The 23,489-nt window shown below is 38.6% G+C and overlaps 1 protein-coding gene across 1 annotated transcript in view; it reads right to left on the bottom strand.

Annotated features, from left to right (window-relative positions):
- Positions 1-23,489, bottom strand: part of DPYD (dihydropyrimidine dehydrogenase) — a 345,406-nt gene that overhangs the window by 66,785 nt on the left and 255,132 nt on the right. Inside the window, exon 19 of the mRNA XM_082053772.1 lies at positions 249-391. Within this exon, the coding sequence (XP_081909898.1) occupies positions 249-391 (143 nt within the window). The remainder of the gene's footprint in view (positions 1-248; positions 392-23,489) is intronic.

Below are 23,489 nucleotides of genomic sequence, written 5' to 3'. Positions count from 1 at the left end.
TAACATACTCATGGCTAGCCTTTTTCCAGATTGGTATTGTGACACCCAAAGTAATCTTTTGGCAACTTCTCCTCCTCCTTCATCTAAAATGAATATCCCTTAGCAAGAAGCATGAAACTAAAAACATGAAAATTCCTTTCAGTGGTATAAACCCCCCACTATACTAGTGTTTGGAAGGAAGATACATTACGGTTTTAATTACAGTTATTTTAACTTTAATTAACTTTAAAGAAAGAAAGGAAAGGTACCTGTAAAACTGAAGCCCCACTGTGCAGAAACTGGAGCCCACTTTCAGCGGAATCGATGCCTCCAGTTGCTAAGATGGGAAATCCTGGGAGAGCACGGGCTATGGCAGACACTGCACGGAGGGCGATGGGTCTAATAGCACTTCCTGCAGAAAACCAGAACATTTTGTAAGCAAGGTCAGAACACGTCCTGATGTAATTTGCACATTTCTCATGGTAGGAAGATCAGGAACTAACATCTAATTCTGAGATACAGAGGCTACCAACACACGAAGCAGGTTTCAAGTGGTATCAATAGTCGTAAATTATCAGGACTTAGGCTGAAATAAATAAAATTGCAGAAACATTTGGATAAACATTTCAAAACTGGCTTGAACATTTTAGCTGATGCTCAAAACAAAGACTAACCATGTCCGAGACAGAAAGCAATACTTTACCATATGGTACACTGTAAACAAAGAGATGTATGTTTCTACATAAAGAATAAGGGTGATTTTTTGAACACAGATATTGTCCAAGTGGGAGGGAACATCTAATTTACTTATGTCTGACTAAAAATTGTTTAAAAGCACCATTTCACTGCACTTGACATTTCATATATTATTTAATATGTTTCCCCTTTGGATGTTTGTAGATTCAGATAATCCTTTAAGTAAGCACCTTTAAACTATTAACACAATAATGAGAAGCTCAAAAGAGTATAGTATGTTCATCCGTGGTTGTGTCTCCAAGACTGGAGCTTGAATTTTCAAACTGTATATAGAGATTGAGTCAGACAACTCCCAGCTACAATTTAGAGGAATTATGATTAAAATCTCAATACACTCTGTCTGCAATTCATCTGCTTTGGCTACATCCTATTGATGGTATGCAAATATTTAAAATATGCATAGAGATGCTGCTCATTAAATGATGGATAGCATAGACAGGTGACACTTTATTTTTTAGGTTGGTTGGGAGTTCTCTAGCTATCTCCCACATTCTTAATTTTTTTTACTTAATTTAAAGAGCCTTTAGCATAATTTTATTTTGTGATTGGGCAAAAATATAGTAGTGTAATGGAGGGATACATCGCTCCCAGAAGAACTGGCTGGCTGTCAACCTATACAAGGAAGTGCTAATACTTTTTGAACAGCCTCCATTGGTGTTTTAATAACCTTTAAAGCTTTGACTATCTGCAAGAGCAAATAACTGAAAGAGAAGAAAGAAACAAAAGCAGTGCAACAAACAAAGCAATAGGAAGAGGAAACTAAAATTAGGAGTTGTGGGAAAAGAGACCATGCAGAAATAGCAGCTGTTGCATTGCCACACCCCTGCTTAGATGTCTGACCACCACCCTCATCTCCTTCAGACAAAATTTATTCTTCAGCCCAGTAAAGATGTCTTGCCATTTTTTCTCTACCCTTTCTAAGACAGAAGTACTGCAGTCTGCTGGCTGGATTTTTAATTTAAGGAAGCCTTTAGGAAAGGATAATTTGCCTTTTTCAAGCAACCCTGTCTCACAGAGCCCAGCATCTACCTTCCCTCCAGTGTCCCCATCAGTGCTTCCTCCCAGGCAGAGCTTTACTGGTGTCCATGACGGACCTACTGTCGGCTCAGGATTCTGCTCTCTAGAAAGAGCCTCTGCCCTGCTTGTGCATCAGCTAAAACCTCTGCAGTCTAGCTGGAATGGTCAATGAGAAGAATGATACCAGACGAGGTCAGGTTGCAAAACCCGTTGTGTTTTGCTTAAAATAGGACAACTGCACTGTCAATTTGCCAAGGTGCTGCATTTTCAAGGTAATTTTCCATTACAGAAAACTGAAATTTGTTTTGTCTTAACCATTAAAAACACTCTGTCTTCAGCTCACATTGCCCTTTGCAACATACCACTGCTCATCACTGCAGCCCTGACAGACAAACCTGAGTTCACAGGAGACTCTGGCCCATCAGCATTAAACACATTCACACCCAAAAGCTCAGCTAAGCGTCTCTATTGACACCTGCACAAAATTATCTTCTTGGGCAATGACAACTTCTGCTGCCTCAGGACAGAAGCTTTCTCGTTATATACTCAGTACAACACCTCCTCTTCCTTTAATAGCTGATCTCTGCACCTGAGCAAAAACCAGAAGACTCACCATCTGATCAGACTCTTCCACCTGCCATTAAGACACATGGGATGTTCTTCCACACCCACATTAGAGATCAGGGCTGCTCACAGGCTTTACACGGATACTCCTTGCTAGTTTAGAGATATGATATTTTCAGCATATAAACTTTAATTTGCAGAAATGGACAGCCTAACCAAAGATGTGTGTTTTGGTGAAAACTAGAGCCTGGTACATAAAAATGTGAAATCTCACCGAAATTGCTTTAAGGAATCTAAGATCACACCAGAAGAGATCACGGCAGGGCGGTGGTGCTGAGCAGGAACTTTCAACAGAACACTCTTTGCCATCACATGAGCTAGATCGATTGTAACACCTTTCAAAGGAACAGAGTGATCCTGCAAAAGAGTATGACTGCTAGTGTCCGAAGAGCAAATATTACAACAGAACTGATGTGCCAGTCTTAGAGAAAGAAAAAAAAAATACAACAAAAAACAAAAAAACAACAACAACAACAACAAAAAAAAAAAACAACAAAAAAACCACAAAAAAACAACAACAAAAAAAAACCCAACCAAAAATGGAACCATGCTGTTTGCTCTCACAGATTTATTTATAAAGCCTTTTGGAGGGCATACACACCAAGATATACACTACACAGCCAAAACCATTGAAAACAATCTCATTGAAAAACACTAGTTCATGAAATTCTTCAAATATTCAGTGTTTGAAATCAAGCCTACAGGTAAGCATCAGACTTGCTATATTGCTTTCAGACACTGACACAGCTGCTCCAGAATCTCACTGTGATGAGGTAGTTATTTTTCAGAAAGGTGAAGGAATACAGATGCTGGTAACTCTGAAATCATGTGGCTAGAGGGAAATTTCTTCCCAATATGCATGAGTTAAAAACCGACATCTGCCTTGAGGCATGTAGGTTTATATTCTTTTAACCCCAATGTAACTCTAAGAGTTTGCATTCAATCAGTTTTAAGCCTTATAGGCCCTTGACCTTGTAGCAGAGTTCCACAAGAAAATATTTTCAGAATAGAATTGTTCCTTTCTTCAGTCTGATTAAATTAGCCACCTTCTCACTTAAATGACTGTCTCTGCACAATGGTCAGTAGAGGAAAAGGAGCAAATGACAGTTTATTTAAGGTTTCAGCACAATAGGTAATCAGAAAGGCCTTCATTCAGCCCAAAGAAATCAAGCATATGATTTGATGAAGCCTAGCAGAGATGGCAATGAGACTTTGAATTTATTATGGAACACAGGTACTTTTTACTACTAGCTGCACTTGATATTCATAATATGAGTTATTACTTACATTTGGTGATTAGTAAATTAGAGATAAATTGGTATGATCGCAAAAGCATTCCATTCATCTATAATTCACCTAAATGAATTTAAAAACATTTCAGGAGTGCTTCTGATGAGAGTAAATAAATGGCTCTAATGACAATCAGAGGGTTGACTGAGGTGTCACTATTCATCACAGCATTTTTTTCTTCAGTCTACAGAATACGGAACAAGCACATCAGAAGGTGCAGCCATTCTCCTGTGTATTTCTTGATCAACAGTTCAGATGCTTCCCCTTCTGTAATAAAAGCTGCTGGTCTGGAATACAATGTGATTTACTTGTAATAGAGATCCTACTGTCTAATGAAATAGTGAAACAACCTTCCAGATTAAAGCCAAAAAAAGAAAGAATACAAATAATAGAGATAACAAGCTATTAAAAAAAGGCAAATAAAAACTAAAAAACAAAGCAAACTAACATTGAATGTGATCTAGAGTTTCCATTTCCATATAAGTACCACAGGAAGGTAATAAATCCCATTACAGAGATTTGTGCAGAAGGAGTTTTTAAAAGGTTGAAATAAAGGAGATTTAATGCCAAATTTTAAAAGAGCTGTAAGCAGTAGTGGGAATTTGCAGAACGTTGTCAGATAAATCCACTGGTATTTAAGAAGCTGAGGTCCAAATCCAGCACACATTTGAAAGACAATTCACATGCTAAAAATTAAGCACCTACCACATACTTTGACATGTTGGAACCTGTAATTCCACTAGTTATGCACCTATAGCTGGGGAAACTGCTGGTATGGTACTCTCTTGATAGCAGCATTACAGCCACTACCAGATGCTAGATGTGGCTATCATCTACCTTGCTGTAAAATAATGAGATTTAATAAACAAAGTCCATTTATCCAGACCTCAAGCAGGGGAGTGAGATTTGGAAATGAAAGACAGAGAGAAAAATAGCTGGTGGAGATGACATGCTACTCTATGTTGAAAACTACTCTTTCAAGTCTCTTATTAATTATGGAACAAATACTTGCTATCATATAAAGATCTAAACAATGAAATAAATATACGATGTAAAAGTCCCTGACCTTTTTTCTTGCCTGAAAGAGATTTGCTTTTCTTTTTATTAAGAAGTCAGAATTTTTTTGAGACTATGAGAGACTGAAGTCAAGGAAATCCAATAGGCAAAACACAATGAAGAAGCAGAGCATGTGTCAATCAAATGCCTCTCCCTGATCAGGGCAGGTAGGCAGAGCTGTCCTTTTCCTCTGAGGACAGAAGACTGATGACAAACTGATGAGAGGTATTATACCTACTTATTTTTTGATTGTTTGTTTTTCCTTTGAAAGTAAAAAGCCCTTTACCAATGCCATAAGACACATGTTTTATTAAGACCTCGTAAGTCCTTAGAGTCCCCAGAGGACTCGATCCTGTCAAGCACCAAAAATGTGCACTAGGTTGAGGCTTGAGAGCCAAACTTAATGCCTTCCTTCAAGGAGAAGCCTGGCACTAAGCTTCAAGCAACCCAGTAGCTTTGAAAGTTCCTAGCAGAAACAATTCAGATCTTCTTTACCCACCAATGGGGGGAAAAAAACCTCAAACAACAAAACAACAGTCTCAGAAGCATTAAATACTGGGCTGCATACTCACTTGCAATATATTGCACCAATGTTGTAGTTTAAAGTCTTTAACACATATTTGTAGCAGCTCTAAATGAGTCTTCAGGTAAAGATGATCCAGGTCAATTAAGAAACAGCTAACGGAACTGAGATGAATCAATCCAGACTCATAATATTGACCCTGAATCTTGAAACAGTCTGAATGGTCTTTACCAAACCCTTTATCAACAAAAGAAACATTCAAAAGGAAAGCAAACCCTCATAACTCTGGTTAGTAGATAACTTAAAAGTAAATTTTTCTATCTATGGTTACTAGATGGAATAAAAATGAATTTGGGTCATAATTCTCCCCATTCTGTGCATTGTAAAGTGAAATTAATTTTTAATTTGCATCATATTACACTGCAGTTCTTTACAAAATTAATATGAGATTTAAAACACAGAGCCTAAATATTACAAAAAAAAAAAATAGCTGATACATTCTTTTCAATTAATAAATTACTGATAAAGTCTGTGATGCTAAAAACCATAAAACCCCAACATCACCCTTCCTCCTTCTGTAAATAAATTCTCTTAAGGCAGCTGACATTGTTACTACCTGGACTGTTAAAATTAATAAAGCTAACGACAAAATAAGCCAATGACAGCAAATACCAGACTTGGGTGAAAAAGCATTACATAAGGGAATTGGTCCGGGAAAGTTCAGTCATTGTAGATGATCAATCCAATGCTGCAGGAAGGAAGGAAATAAAAAAGAAAACATAATCCTTTGTTAAGACACTTTCTCGATAATGTGTATGCTGGCTAGTACTGATGATCAAAGTACTTTATATATATATATATATATATATATATATATATAATCTGCATTTGCAAACAGTCCAGGGAAATAAATGTGTGGGTTATACACAACTCATTTGCACTGCATTCCTTCCGATTGCAATTATTCTATAGGTTCTTTCGCTCTCCCACCTGTAGGTGGCCACCATAAGCTACACTTATCAAATAACTCATTAGCAAGGTTTTCAGTACTGTCATATGCAGATAATTAGCAATTTATTTAAATAACCAATTTCTGTGGAAATAATTGCCATGAAATGCCCTGAACCTACTTTTTATAAACTATAATAAAAGTGTTAAGACAATCCCTGACATTTGCAAATGCCATTAGTTCACCTTTCCTTTTGATAGTGCTGTGGCATTATGTTTAAACAATTACCCGATAACACAGCAGTTTAATGAAACAGTGTAGCAGGCACATCCTTCAAAATGGCCAGAGAATGCATTTATATGCAGAAGAAAACCCAATGAACAGACATGTTTAGAGAGAAAGAATATCCACAGTGGTTACGAGTTGCCCAAATGGGATGCACAATATTCAGTGCACTAAAAGTATAGGAAGTGCCCAAAGAGCAAGTTCAAGATGGACCTTGGCACAGCTATCATGATGCTCAGCCCAACACTTGTCACTGGGCTCAGGATTCAGAGAAGACTCTTCACTGCTCCCTCTCTATTTCACAGCTTGGTCAGTCCTTCAGTCCATTACTACTCACACGTTAATAGCCATTTGCCAAAATCACTACTAATAATGTATGATTTACTCAGGCTCTGGCTATTTCCGACCAAAGCTTTTAATTATTCATTTAGCAAATGGAGTATTTGAGGGAATATTCATTTTATGGGATGTCTCTACAACAGTTAGACTACATCTTCAAAGGAATAGCTACCTAATGTTTCATTTTATCAATAATTTTTGAAGGGTGATGTGCCAGTACTACCAAATCAATGGCAAAGGTTCTGCTGAGTACAAGGAAGTCAAGACTTTACCCCAAGACTTTAGAACACAGTTTGTGATTCTGCAGATTCAAAACAATTTCTAACTCACGCTGCCATTGCTGGCTTTTGAAACTGTATCAACTGACTGCATTCCACTCATTTTTGTTAGCATATCGAGACTATTTATGACATTTATTGCTTGATAAATTAACAGTGTGTTAATATTTTCTCTGATAATTATTTCTTCTTTCCTTCTTATTTCAAAGTTTACTTGTCATTTGATTCTATTAGGGACACCTAATTAGGGACACAAGTTTGAGCCCAACTTGTGACTGGAAAAAAGAAGTAGTAATTTTGCTTCATGTTTCCTTTGAAAAAAAAAAATAAAGCACACAAATAGAAAAAATGGTGGAACTGTCATAAGCACAGAAAAAAATCCATATCCTTTTTAGGATTTATTTTTTACCATTTTTGAATTGATTCTAATGATTACTTATGCTCTTTCAGCTGAAAGTTCACAAAATCACCAGAGTTCCCATTCAATAAATGTTTAGCAGTCATCAGAGACTTCTCTCAATTAAAAAGGTTAGAATTGGAGAAAGAGAGAGAGGGGAAAAAGTAAATTTTTCTTATCTGTAAATATTGTTCATCCAGAAAGACTCGGGAATTTTCACTCATATTGAAGTTCAGTAGGAAAAATCAAGAGGACAGATACAAATAGTTTTGCAATTGCTGCAAGAGCTGGTGAAACATTTTCTAACAAAGCCATTCTCTCGCTGAAAACTACAGAGCCACTAAAAATCAATGCATCTGGCGATCTGCATGAAACTTAGCAAAGCATTTTCTGTCACAATTTCTCAGATGTTCATTATTTAATTTCATTTATGCTTTCTACTTTGGTTTGACATGAAGCTGACAATGGTCTCACCCCGTGCTCTGCATGCTCTGTGGCTGCCCTGCCCTTGCCTTTCCCTGAGCTTCGCTGCTGCTCCCCAGTGCGACCCAGGGTCGGGGTCCCCGGGTCGGTGCGGGGAGCTGAGCAGAGGGTACTGCTGGTGGAGGTCCTGCACCCATCACCCTGCTCCTCCACCGGGACGGGACAAAACTGGCCTTTTGCTGAGAGCCATAGTGCTAACAAAATAAAACAAATAATGATACAACAGTAATGATAAAAGAATAAAAGTAGTGCTGCTAACTGAGGTATGCTCCTGACATAACACAAAGAAAAAGACACATGAACCAGACCAGCGTAAGACCCAAGGGACAGCCCATGTCAGAAATACTGCCCACAGTCACCCAACAAAACTGTTGCAGCCATCACAGAGGGACAAATGAGTTCCTGCCAAATTCTGCTGGGCAATCCTTCCCCCCGAAACATGTGAGTGCTTCACTTTAGGACACTGGGGCTAACTGCCCATTTATTTTGGTGTGGAGACAGATGTGTTCAGCTTGAAGTCTAGTGGAAGTCTCGGTGGCTGTTTACCCAGATGCTTACAGATTTGTTCAGAGGCAGCCTCGCCTCTGCCAGCCTCAGAGGCAGCGCTACATTTGTTTGAGCTGGTTTTAGCCTCCTTAACAACAACAACCACCACAGTCAACATGACCCTGGTGCCAGAAAGCAGGAGGTGCGTGTGTGTCTATGTGTCTGTACCTGTACTTCGGCGCACATGTCATTCTAATCATACAAAGGCAATTTGGTACATCTAAGGAGACACTGGAAGAGTGCCAACTGGCTGCTGAGTGGGGCACTGAGGTTCCTGCAGCATATTTAAAAATAAAAACATTACTGAAAAATGCAGTACAACAACTTTTCAGGTTATTTACAAAACCTGAAGCATATCTCGGACTGTTTAACAACCACTTGTGTAAGAAGTCCATTACAGAAAGTGAAGCACAGCTTATGAAAGTACAGCAAACTAAAAAAACCCAGATCTAAATACCTGGAAAGCTCAGATGAAGTATTTTCTTCTTCCTTTACATAACTTCGGATCATTCTTATACTATTTTGAGGTTTATTTATTTTATTTTGTCTATGTCTCTATTTTATCTAGGTCATCCAGTTGCTACTGCCTAGTAATATACAATGCTATGAATGGATATATTTAGATCCATTTACAGATAAATAAAATATATTAAAAATACAAAGGCATGAACACAAAACTTTTGTGAAACAAATAACTCAATTTTAGCAGAAAACACTGTATTTTCCTGTGGACTAGTGTGTGTATCTACACACCTATACCATATTATTATTACATATCCATATAATCTGTGTGAGTATATATATACACGCACAGTCAGTAGATATATTTCCATATTCACATATACATAAAACAGCGGATGACACGTCCCCTGATAAAAACTGTTATTTCAACACTTCAAGTGAAAAGTGTTAAAATAAATGGCTCATCACATACAGTGTGTTAAAATAAATGTTTATTTCAACACTATGTGTATCATAGCCATTTATTTCAACACTTCCCCTTTCTCAAGACTCACACAACCAAGAGCAGGGGAACTGGTAGCTCTACCTAAGGGTGGTTGAAGCACACAGCCTACTCATCTGCTTGCCATAGGATGAGTAGGAAGTTATTTGACACTTTACTTTCTCCCAGCAATAAATGGAAACTACCTACCTTGACTGTTCATGGGGATCTGCATGTGTCTGTAAGCTGGTGGGCTGTATCATCATTTGGAAAGAAGAAGGGCCATACCAGAGTCTGTTGAGATATTTGGAAAGCAAGCTGCTGCTACCAGGGTGGGGTTGGAAAAAGCAGCAAAGTATGGTGGCTTTTAGCAATTTCACTTAGCAATTTGGAGTTTGACACAAAGGGATCTGGGCAGACAAAGACCCTAGCAAAAACTAGAGCTGTTCATACTGAAGGCTGGATGGGATGTGATTTTTGCAGGGCCAGTTATAATCTGGTGATCAAATGATGAGTTAGGAGGGAACAGCTGGGTCCCCACTCTATCGTGCTGAAAATAGTTTCTTGGGAGGATTCTTCAGCTCTCAAGATTTGCCTTTTTATTATAATACAGAAGCTGAAGGATCTTTGGTGCAGAAGCTTTCCAACTTCAGGTGGTCTCTAAAGTAGAAATACAGCCATTGGGAGTTTCATGTTGGTGCATTTAGATTAGTGTCAGCATCTGAACTTGCTCCTACCAGCTGAGCTCGGACATGGATGCTAGCTTAACACTGGCATATAATGTAGTTTCTTTCCCTGCCTTATTTTGGGAAGAAAGCACAAGAAGCTCTGGTAGTTCCCACTGGAGCCAGAGGGCACTACGTCTTTATAGATAGTCTCTAAGGGACAGAGGCAGGATGAGGATGAGGGAATTTAAATAATGCACAAAACATGCACAAACTACAAGTCCCTTCTGAGTGATGTTTACTGTTAAGTTGCCTGCAATGTTTTTTTACAGCTTTCCTCCTTTGAAAAACTCTCAAAGCATGATTGGAGATTGCCTAGGCTCCAGAAAGACAGTGTGGCCTTAAGAAGATAAACACTTGGCGGGCATTTCTCTTCTCTTTTTCTTGTACTTTTTCTTCCCTGAAATTGCAGATCTGTGTGCTGGTCTGGACAGAGCACAAATTAAACTAATGAAATGTTAGTGAAGACTTTGCAACCAGCAAACCCTGTCAGAAGACTGTTTTGCACACAGACAATGAAAAATTGAGACCACAATTTCATCAACCCACAAATAAATTCACTGCCTCGAGACAAGGCACTGCACAGTGCTAGCTGCCCATATTCAAACATCTCTCTTCCTGTAAAGTTATCTTCCCCCAGTGTCACCTTTGGCAGATAAAACACTATAATCATTTTTGCAGCAGAATGGTGTACAATGCAATGAAAGTTCTCCAGAAAAAAAAAAATGTTTTCACCCTTTCACTTTCCTCAGATGTGATTAGTTCCAGAAGGAGGAGGTATCATCACTCCTTTGAAGGCACTGCAGGTTATAAGATTGGTCCTCAGAAATTGGCAACATGTAATAAAAGTGCTTTATTCCTAAACATCAATCAGTTTCAAGAATGGCAGTTGTTCACAGAATAGTAATAATGGAAATATTCGGCTAATAACTACTGTAGACATTAAAGCACTGTATGACAGACGTGCAGTGCTCATTACACAAGAACACTTTCTCATAATTACCGTTTTATAACTAGATACACAAGTTTCTAAATATTTACTTCCTTTACCCTTTGGTATTTTTGTAATGAAATTTACATGACAATACCTAGCATTCCAGAAAAGGCCCCCCCACTCCAACAGAGAGCTGATACCTTGGCTTTTGCTGAGACCTTGGCTGCACACAGATGACAATTTTAAAGAAAAGCTTTTTTCTTCTGTTCTTTCTTTTTAATAACCTTCACAACTATGGGAAGTTTCATGCCATTTCTTTAGCCGAGACTGTAGAGCAAGCTGAAGAGTTAATGCTTTAATGGAAAGAAAAATAATAGCACATCCATGCTGTGTAAACTATTCGTGGTATAAAGGAAGCACAAATGTTATTTGCAGAGACCTTTACTAACTCTAGATGTATTATCCAGGGTTGGTAACTAAAACATGGTTATACCAGTCCTGCTTGTGACCAGCCACAAAACCTGATGTTGATTTCAAGATGAAATTATACACCTGTATCATAACTCTGCTTTCTGCATTAAATAAAAAAATAACAGCATTAATAGGCCTAAATACTGATTTCTTTGATATATTCAGAGGAACATAAGGGGATGCAAAGAAATTTAGTGCATTGTTCTGTCAGATCATTTTCATTGTTATCCAATAAGAGCAGCTCAGAGAGTAAGGGACTTAATTTATGTACTTACTCATCCCCTTGGCTTCCACTGAAAAAAAGTGATAGCAACACAGCTCCTAAACTACATTCACAGGTCTTCAGTGATCAAAGTAAAGGCCAATTAGTGGAAAGCCAGGGGCCCACAACCTATTTGTTGATTTCAAAATACTGATCATTACACACACTGTTGCTGCTAAACACATACCAGCTGTATCTGGCACTTAGTGCCTTCTATGACAGGATATCCAAATGCTTTACAAAGGTATAGTATTTTTATCTCACAGAAGAGAAGGGGTGCAAGGAGAGGCCTGGAAATCTGTGTGTGAAGAGAGCAATTCCACCGGAGCAGAAGAGGCAGCAGTCAGCCCTCCTGCTCACGAACCCCTTGGCCCTTGGCCCAGGATGTCATATTACCCTTTTTTTTTTTAAACTGTTGATAATTTAAAGGGTACTTTTTTAGAGGTATGCTTTATAAATAAACTCAAGCAGTCTCCTCTTAGAAGTAAATTACATACTAATGTCCTGGGTATGTTATTCTGAGCATTTTCAGGGATTAATTTTTATGCCCATTCAAACCACAGTCTCAAGAGTGGGAGTTTGGCTGCTCACAGACGCGTACAGGACTGTTGTGGACTGTTGCTGTCACTCATAAAGGAATTACTTTCTCTTCCTGTTTTTCTCCAATGTAAAATTAAACATATCTGAAAGAACTGATTCACCCTGGGGGCAGTATCTTTGGGAAAAAATGGGTTGCTTCCTTGTTGTTCTTGGTCATGCAAAATTATTAGGAATTCTGAAGGTTATTTTAAGCCATCAGAATACATACGAAAGTGAAGAGATCCCATATGCATGAGCTACCACTGACATAGTACTATGAACAGAAAGCTCAAAGAGGAAGACTTACAAAAGCATAAATGTTCCATGTGAAACTCTAACACATCTGTTCAGCATTGAAAAGCCAGCATTTAAGTGCAAAGCACTAGAGAGCTGAGACAAGGGCATTTTTGGAATCAAAACAAATGCTGGTAATTTAAGAAAATACTGTGAAGCACACCAAGACTGTACAATGCTGTATATTGCACAATGCATCTGGTAATCAATTCAGTGTATATGCTATATTTACTAGAAGCCCAAATAGGCTTAAGTCCTTTATTCAGAAATTCAAAAAGTAAACTATAAGCATTATAAACATGGTGCACTTACTATTAGAAAAAAATGTGGATTTTTTGTTTTACTTAGAGAACACAAATGAAAATTAATCTCCTTAATTATATTCTACAAAGAATACATGTCCAAGCTTCACTTTTGATCAACACCTTTCACAGACTCACAGTTTTAGGACATGGTGTGTTCTACAGCATAGAAGATAAATGTGATTAAACTTTAAATTATTGTACATTCAATGTTTACTTCTATTTTGAAGGTTTGAAGTCATGAAGGTTTTATGCTGTCATTTGTGATTCTATACACAATACTTTACTGAAGATGTCATCAAACACAGATGTACAAGCAACCTTGCATGTACTGTGGTCCTAAATCAAATATCAATCCACAGTCACAGTATTAAAAATACAGCAGAAATTACTAATTCAAGTGGACAGTATCACCTATAATTCCAAAATAAATGGAGTAGGATAATAGTTTTCAGACTTGGGTTACAGTGTCAATTCTGAGACTTGAGCAGTGTTAACTCACCAAGCTTGATCTTGCTTGCCAGAGCATGCTTGTCAATATTTAGCTCCCAGGGAGCACCTCACGAGTCTTTACAAAAACTAGTTTAAATAGAAAATACTACAGCAGCTGCTGTGATCCTTTTTCTAACACTGAGATTAAATAGCTGAAATTTGTTTTGAGCTTTTTAAACCAGGAAATGTGTGCCATACACCTACTGTAACAAGAACATGAGAAACGGCATTAAGGGATTGCAATGCTGTTATTAGGGCTCATTAAAATACAGAAAAACAACAGATGCTTTACATTAACTGATTGAAAGATATTTTAACATCAAACATACAAATATCACTTTCTCCTGTGATATCAGATTAGAAAATGGACTGGACTAAAATCACATACATCTTTGTTTTCAAAAAAGAGAAGACTACACCTGCACCAGAAAAAAAATGAATCATTTACTTGCCTAATCACCAGAATTTCATTACAAAATGTAGGCACAGGCTATCTTAGGCATTTGACAGAAGCACCTAAATTAGGAATAGGCTAATCACAAATTTCTGATGTGCTCAGCAGAGCAAGAAAAGAACCCACCTCTGAGGATGCCCGACTTCTTACAGTGACGAAGTAGAAGCTCAACAGTCTCCTAGTGAGGTGCCTGAAGTTCAGCAGGACAACCTTTGGCTGTACTCGTTAGCACATTTGCTCACAGCTGGCCCTGAGATCCCCGACAGTGAGCGCCTGTCACTAGCGGTACCTCCGCAAGTCCTTGGCCTCCCTGGGGACACAGGGCTGTCCTGGCAGGAGCGGCAGCTCAGGAAGGCAACACAGGCAGCGTAAGCAGAAGAGAGCAGCACCGCTGCCTGCCTTCTCTGCCCATCTAACCTTCAGCTCAGTGTATCTTATGTGTAAGAAATAGAAATAAATAGCAAAGAACATTGGAGACAGCCCTGGAAGAAGCCCAAATTTGGAAAAGAGATTGTAAGAGTGACAATTTTATTTTTTAAGACCCTTTTACCATCCTGCACTGTCTGACTTTAACAGTAAGCTGGGAATGTTCTCAGAGCTGTAAAATAGCAAGCCTGAAAGAGATATAAAGACATCAGAAATAAATCTGTGTGCCAGCCCCATGGAACAAGGTGGAGCAAGACTTGGGGTCACTTCCCTGCCTCCAGCAGGGTTTATGTCCTCTCTGGACACCTGCCAGTGACTGATTCTTTAATGCATTTTTATGAGCAACAAAGATACAAACAATCTCTTCATTATTTCAACAAACCAGATGTACAACATAGCAGCAGATTTCAAAGTATTTCTTAGGGAAAATAAGTTGCCACCAGATCCTCCTTGGAGGTCTGAATTCTTCAAATCCCACCTTCAATAAGTTCTGAAGAAGCTGGGCAATTTATAAGAAAAAGTAATTTATTTTTGAAATACCTTTTGCAATACCTTCTCCATAAGTGCTCCTGATGCACAGAATTTATCAGGGCCTAGAATCAGAAGATTTCTCTGAGTACTCCCTATTAAAATCTAAGGAGCTCTTGAGTGGGCATATATCCAAAAATCAGTGAAAATACTGTCAAAAGCTGATGGATTCAATAGGCAGGCAGCTGATGTGGCATTAACAGTGTAAGCACAGCAATAACTGACAGGGAGTAAGACAAGCTCAGTCCAGCCAAAATAAGGATCAGAGTAATCATACATAATTTTGAAAACTAATAGGTCACTCAAGAGGGCCATGAAACATATATAAACAGCAGACACAACCATACCACACTAAACCATGCCTTCATCTGCATACCTGCTTGCAGAAAGCCCCACAGCTTTCTCCTCATTCTGAGCTGCCTGTAACAAAGTTCTTCACAGAATCAGCCTTGCCTCAGTGCTGAGCTAGGTGTGGTACCACACATTGTACGGACAGACCTCATGTCATTAAAAACACCCTCTCCATATATCTGCCACAGCTGTGCAATGGATTTCTCATTCTGAAACAGTGGGACACTGCGCTCAACAGTCCTCACTCAGCCCTCACTTAACCCAAATCATGGTGGTTCAATCCCTGACTATGGGTGTCCTTTGGGATTTGAACAGGACTTTAAAGATGGTTGTTACAGTGCCTGTTAATAGGAAAGACAATAGCAAGTACCTGGCAACACAGAAATTGCAAATTGTTCATAAAATGGAAAACCAAATTACTACAGCAGGTTTCCTAAAAGATTTTATAGGATATGTTTGTATATCTTGGGTGTGAGCAGCATATCTGCATAGCTTATCCTATACAATGGTGTGCTTGCCTGAAAAGACACATTAAAATGCAGATCCCTTCGTCAACTACTATATATTAGTTGCATTCTTGTGAAAGGTTAAAAAAACAAACTAAAACAAAACATTCTGATGGTTGTGAAATACTTTTATAAATGCTTCTAGCAATAACTCATCAAAGATGATATGATGCTCAGTGAAATACAAACCCAAGATCTACCCAGTTAAACAAATCTGCTATATTTTGTGTTCTGTATTTTATGAGTGAAGTTGGCATTAGGATTTATTCATCATTCAACTAGGATACTAAAAAATACAGCACATTAGCAGGATTTAGGTGAATAAAGATGTATTCACTGTGATGAGTTCATCACAAATCATAGTTAACCGGTGGTAGAACTTTCAAAGGCTGCTTTCACATAGAAGCAGGACAGCAGAAATAAGTGCTCTATGTCCTTTTGGTGCTGCGGGTTGTAAAACAATGTCTGGCTTTAAAGTTGTTCCAAGGATTTTTTTTTCCTAAACCTCCATATCTGATTGTCAAAATATCCTGCAACCAGATCAATCTCAGCAAGCACAGTTTCATGTAACTGTGAAACCTTGTCTGCAAGCCACTTCCTGACCCAGTTCTAAAACACATCAATCCAGTGTTTTGTAGGCAGCGAGAACAGTGGGAGCCAAAACATCCTTGCAGAGATGCTGAAGCCACTGAGGCTACTGAAACTAGTGACCCAGGTGGAGGAGCTGGCATGTGATACAGAAGTTGGGATGTGTTGTCAGCAGTGGTAGTGTCCCTAGAATAATGGCAAAAAACACTAGTCATGTGGCCTAACCTTGAAGCAGAGCTGTCCCACAAAGAGAGGGAAGAACACAAGGAAGCTCTGTGCTAATAAATGTTAAATAAGAAGTCATTTTTCTGTTTCATTGTTAGCTCATGTTTTGATGTTGTATCTATTGCATTTTTTTCTTTTTAATAAATGTAAAAATGTGTTTGTTCCTCACATAAGATGAGAACATGTCCTCCACTGAATATAGATGGGCTCTACCACCAGTATATGCTACTTGGAGACTACAGCAAATCAATATGCCAAGTAAGATATAAAATGAACATGCTTAAGACACCCCAGGTCAGTACTCAATGGTTTTAATCTCTGCTGATACAATTGTTAATCAGAATTGTTTACCAGCTCCATCAGATTCTTGATTTTTTGGGGGAATTACAATTAGAACTTCTGTTCTGTGAGTGACACGTGTAGTTCATAATTTCCAGAGAAGACGGTTATCTCATTGATCGCTATCAAGTACTACCTGTATCACAAACCCTGCTGTTGATTCAGGTACGCAATAACAAGTCAGCAGAGAAGATAATTATGGGCCCTTCACAATGGACAGCAGGGAGTTTGTAACACTGGTAAGTATTCACACGAATTTGGACCCTATTTCCTTTGTGAGGTCTTTCCTCTGCCTGCTGTATTGAAGCTCCCTAAACTCCCATAACCTGTGTTCGAGTTTGAATCCAACATGCATGTAACACTGCAATAAACCTTTGCAGACCTCCAGGCCAACTTGAACCCTACCACCTGAAATTATCTTCAGGCTCCAGCCCACCACCACACGCTTAAGCCACTTAGAAGTCAGAGCGAGGCCTCTGCTCAGCCATAGAGCAGCCGCCAGGGCATGGCAGGGTGGGCAGCTCCCACCACGAGCGGTCGCCTTTCAGCTCTGTGGAAGACTGGAGTTACACTGCATGTCACTACAGTCTATACTCCTTGTTCAAGCTGTATTTGGGAGTCAAAAGACATTTTGGCTTCCTTGTGATTATCCAGGGAGAAAGCTGTGCAAGATCAGATTCAGAGAGCTGCTGAGACTTAATGGAAAACAAACCAAGACTTCACCTGGGCTTTTCTCAATTTTTATTATTTTAACTAATGTCTATTTGAAATTCTTGATAGTATTTTAATTCCTGTGTTAGAATAAACTGAAAAGTACTTGTATTCCAAGTGTTTTTCAGATAAATAATTCATAAGATACTTAAAGCGGTTATATTTAAATGACCTCCAAAATGAATTATAGTAAGTCTTTTATGATAGAAATACATCAGTTTTCAACAGGATAACCTCCAAAAGATGACACAAAAATATTCTGAGAGATTTTTTTATGAGCTTTTGCCTAAAAGTGGAAGAGGTGATCGTAAGAGAGATACCTTCTCCCCTAGAGCTGAGCGACATGTAAAGACATTCAACTAATGCTGACAAAGGCAACACAAATGGATTCAGTCTTGCTGATATTACTGGAAGGAAAAAAAATCTGTTCCTGATTGACTTACACCTCCTCATCAGGTCATAGTTTGCATGTGGTACCTTTACCTCTACCCATTACTGTAACTGAGTTTAAATACAAGCCCCTGCTACACCAGCCTGCTTTAAAATGCTTTGACTTCTCTTTTACTTTCCTTATTCATTTCCATTCTTTGTTTATCAGACTATGTCTCTAAGTTGCTAACTAAAAGAGCACTCTTCACTTAATCATGTTAATCGATGCCATTATGTGAATCGACTTCCCATTTTATCTGCCTGCACGCAGATTAAAACCACACGTTCTTTCACCCATGCTTGGGCAAGCTAGGCCACAGTCATTCTCATTTTTACCATATTATATCTGAGTAGAATTTACGATTTTGTCTGAGTCACCTTCTGACATTCCCCTTTGGTAGCCATAAGTAAGACTTGATAGCGTAACGCTTATCTGTTTATTAAAAAAACCCACTCATCTGGGAAATGAATTATTTCAGCTGGACATATTCTACATGAGCTTTGATGTAAACAGTAAATCCAGAGTGTCCAACAACAGTAGTTCAGAGATTAATCTAGTTACAGGCTATTAAAACATTTTAAACATAATCAAAGCCGATTGCATTTCTAAAATCCTGTACAGACCAGCAACAGTTAATGATGATTTGATGGTTTTCTAGGAGTTTGGAACAAATACTTGGCTTTTAGTCTGAGAGCAATGCTGGACATTTCTGTCTAATGCTTGGGGGATTCAGCCAACTAACAGATACATTTGGTGAAGAATCTCATTCTAGTCATGCCCTCCCTTCCTAATTTCCCTTTTCACTGTTTTGTCGTCTTTGCCTGTTCCTCAGGGAACCGAATGATTGATAGCCTAATCCAATGACTGTATTACAGCTGCCTCAACTTGGACTCTTTTCCTTATCATTAGCAGTTAGCCTATGGTTAAATTCACAGCTCACTGCTTGGTACAGCCCCTGAGATTTAAGGGTCTGGCCTTTAGAAAATATTTAACATAAAATTGAAATCTTGACATACTGAGAATTCAGTTCTCTGTGAGGCTTCTTTAATTAATCCAATGTACTGTACCATTGTTCTATATGAGGCTGTGACATGGTGAACTGTTACTGAGGCTCACAGAGATGTGTAATTCTAAATTAAACACTCACTTACATGTACCTACACTGCATTTGTTTCCCAAGTACATGTGCATGAACGTGAAAATTTGAATTCAATCTATAACAATAATAAAACACAAACCAATTACACTTCAAGAGTAAAGACTTTTCATTCATTTCAAGCCTGGAATGAGGTTTTTTCAAAGTAAGAGGAGGAGAAAACACAGCTTTGTTCAAATGTCGTGTGTAAAGACTCATGCTTCATTCTTTTTCCAGGACTTGTTTAATCTTTTGGTGAATGAAACCAATTATGATCATTTTTAATCAACTACAAATGGCACCTGTGCTAAAAGTGTAAAGTGTTTTCTTTGTGAGAAAGAAATTGGCTGAAAAGTATTTGAAGTGAAAAAATATGCTTAGTTCTCTGACCTTATCTGGAGAATAATACTTATTTTTAAACAGCTACGGGAAGGATGTAGACCTTGATCTAAGCTGTAAACCTTTGCCCTACTTCCAGTCAGTCGATGAGCTGCAAGCTTCTATGAAAATGGCAGCTGAGTCCCAGATGAAAAATTATGCATCTCATAAACTGCTATTCTGCTGAAATGTCAAGCTATGGCAGGGCTGTACCTCAAACTCAGCACTTGGCATTTTCCTTCTGTCTGCTTTGTTGCCACGAAGCAAACATGAACAGTGAGGATTTGTGTAGGGCAGGTAGCCGGCGAGCTCCCTGTCAAAAATCTATTATTAGGGCTCTGATCTCTCCTGCACAGACCAGTGACGGCAGAACACTGAGAGAAATCAGCCTGCCGCAAGGACACCACGGAAAACAGAGGACTCTTTGTGAATCCTGACATAATCTATGCAAATAAGGGCTTTTAATGGCTGAGCTACATTTAACAGAAATAATACAACAAAATTAAAACGTACTACAGCATATATGCTTTTTACTCGTATCCACATTGTTTTATAAATATATGTCAATGTAAATACTCTTTAACTCTTGGTAAATATTTATACTAAACAGAAGTGCCTATGCATACATACGTTTTGTTTCCACTGATGGGCAGCTTTTCATTCATTTCTATTGACCAAAATCCACACTCCACAGTCACTGAGAGAACTGTGAGTAGGAAAGTGAATGCTCTTGAGTTTTTTTCACTTTTCTTTTAATGATATGTCATAAAAATAGAATTAAATTATTATAACTTCAACTTTTCCTCTTTCAATATAATTCATGCATTTCAGATTAGAATATATGCCCCTATTAATAATCTCAATTATTCATATAATATAAACAATTTATTTTAATGAAATAACACCTGCAAAGCATTCCCTTTAAAGTCAGAATTGCTGTCTGATGGTGTTTTTTTCTTAAAAAGAGAGAGATCCACTAACTTATTTCAAAAGTAACTAAAATTATCTGCCTCTGCTGGTTTCCAACAATCACACATTCCCACATTTAATGACTGAATTTGCTATCCAGGCATATTCTTTCTGACATCCCTTGTGGTCAGCTATGAAGTTATGACACACAACTTTCTGAATCTCATACAAACATACAAACAAATGTACTCAAACATGCCATGCAATATAATCTTGCAGATAATACCAAAATACTACAGAATGTAATAGTTGGACAAAGCAATAACAACGCATAGACATAAGGTATTTGAATTACTACTGTAAAATACTGCAATATTTTTGTAACAAAGCACTAAAAGGATACATAGTGAGTTCACTGTTGAGAGATTTGCTTTTAACCTAAGTTTTTTACTAAGCCCAGTCTTTGGTTTTATAAATTTATTCCCCAAGGATCTGGCTTCCAGACAAAAACAAAGAAACAAACAGATGACAAAGAACAAAAAAACATGGAAATTCAAACAGAAGCACTGCTCTATTTTTCCTGCAATAGCTATCCAATTGTGCAGCAATGTGATGTGTTTTATAAAACACATCTGGAATATGGAAGCACAGTATGAAAGCTCATGAAAAACTTTTTTCCCCTCTTTTTTTTTTGTTTGTTTTTTTTTAATTTTAAAATACATTTAAAGGAAATGATTTAGGGAAGCATGTAGCAGACAACAGTGTATCAACATTTATCTGGGAAACCTGGCATCTTATTCTAGTACCTTTAAAATATGTATGTTCAAAATAATTTATACTTATACAGACTAAACCATCTCTTTCACAGCCAGAGGTCATTATTCTTTGTAAGGATAAAAATCCAGCATTAGCTTCTCTTTAAGAAACAAACAATCTGCATTGCATGTATATAGAAAGAACTTGGGGTAAAATCTCATGTATTCTGTGTTCTCAAACCTGAAATACCACTGGATCAATTCTAAAAGCTCCTTAATGGAAATCAAACTATGTCTCTAATCCTGAAAACACAGATAATAGTTGTACAGCTTGGGAAGCCATATCTTTAGTATTTTTCTTTCATCGTAAGAGCTTATTTTCTTAAACATATTTTGGAGGCTTCATTAGGGCGTTTCCACTTTTTGAGTAACGGCCAGTTCTGGGAAACTTATAAAAAAAAGGATGAAGACTGGGATCATCTAAGCTCAATGTTCTCTGACATAACGAGGCCACAGAAATCCACAGGGCTACCACAGCCCTTGGCTCCGCTGAGGCTCCATGATGTCCATTAGAACTGAATTTTCATAGAAAACAACAATTTGTCAAAATTAAAGTCAAATTTTTCCTGCAAATAGTTTTGGCACCAGGATAGAGGTAGAAGACGAAGAAAAACCAGACAGATTGTACAGTGCTCAACAGTTGGAGGGTAAACTTGGAATCCAGGGGACCCAGCTGGGACCTGAGCTCATGGCTCTCCCAAGTCAGGATTATGTGCAGGTCAGCAGGCTGTGCTAGTGTCAGTGTGTATCCTGTGAGAACTGTTTCACTTTGTATAAATAATTCAATATTTGCAGGGAAGTGGAGAAGATAGAGAGACAAATCCTACAGTCTAGTGGTCAAACATCTACCTGGGATCCTTCCCTGTCAAAACCATGCAAGAAATAGAAAGGTATGAAGGAGGAAACGATGCCTCTTAGAGCTGAGCAATTTTCAGCTGATCAAAACAGGAAGGTCACTGCCCAAGCACTGACTGGGAAGAAAACATTGACTATGACAACTCAAAGCTAAATGGGAGTTTGAAAGGAATCTCATTAAGTATACCCTTCTTCGAAACATTAAAAAAAAATGTTTTTAAAAAAACAAACACATAAGTCTGTTCTCAAAACATCTCAGGATCTGGCCACGATGTTAATAATTTTTTTTATAATTATTTTTATGTATTTTAGACAAACCACAAGTAACTACTTGTCATTTGGCAATTTAAAATGCATTGAAAAGAAATTCCCTTTTCAATGTCCCTCTTTTCTGGAAAAACAAATGACAACCCTCCTGCATAGAGCTGCTTCCACATGAGGCAGATGAGAAGAGGAGGAAAGAGGAGGTGTAGACCACGTCGTATATGGAAAACCTTTCTGCAGCACACGGCCATGTAGGAGCACATTTTTGAACAGTGAAGGACAGGGAAGAGTGCAAATCAAAATGTCAGGCTGCTGCTAGGCCAGGACATTAACATACTTTCATTATTTGCTCTTCATCAAACTCAGCGGAGTGAGTTTACACTCACCTGGAGAAGGCAATTCACATGGCATTAAGAAACGTGTGGACATAGCGAATTGATAAAACTCTGAAGAACAGCTATCTTTTAAGAGAACAACTTCCTTGAAACGTGATCAGTCCCTGACATTGGCCCCAGTGCTGCCCAGCTGGGCTGCCAGCCCCCAGCACAGTGGGCTGCCCCAACTGCCACAGCTGCCATCAGGCCCCTGCTTGTCCTCAGCCCTACCATAGGAGCCTGCAGCAAAGCCCTTCAGCAAGCAGAGACGGAGCTGGCCCCTGGCCTTGTTTCAGGGTGCGCAGTGCTGACCTTCGCATTTTGAGCTGCAGCTGCTTACCTCCAGCTTTCTGCTGCCCTACCTCCCTCACACGCTGTGCCCCTGCACCAAAGCGTGGGGCTCTTTCAGCTCTTTGGGGAGGGAATGGAAACACGGGAGCACAAGACAGGACATGGCTTTCTATGTGACATCAAGGGAGGAATGTGCCCATGCTGCTGGTGGTGGATCCCAAGCACAGCAGGTTCTGCTTCCACTCTCTGAAGCAAAAAAACCCTTTCAGACAGAGCAACCCCTGTACTAGCAGGCAATGCTACTGGAGGTAGAAAGTTACCTATAATTTACGTGTGAAGAGAACGGGATAAAAGATAAGCAAGCTCAGACTGATCTGAAATCCAGA

The sequence above is a fragment of the Streptopelia decaocto genome (assembly GCF_964273445.1).
Source record: "Streptopelia decaocto genome assembly, chromosome: 5".
In the NCBI taxonomy this organism is placed as follows: Eukaryota; Metazoa; Chordata; class Aves; order Columbiformes; family Columbidae; genus Streptopelia; species Streptopelia decaocto.
The sequence above is the reverse complement of the archived record's forward strand: the minus strand, read 5'-3'. Positions and strand labels throughout refer to the sequence as shown.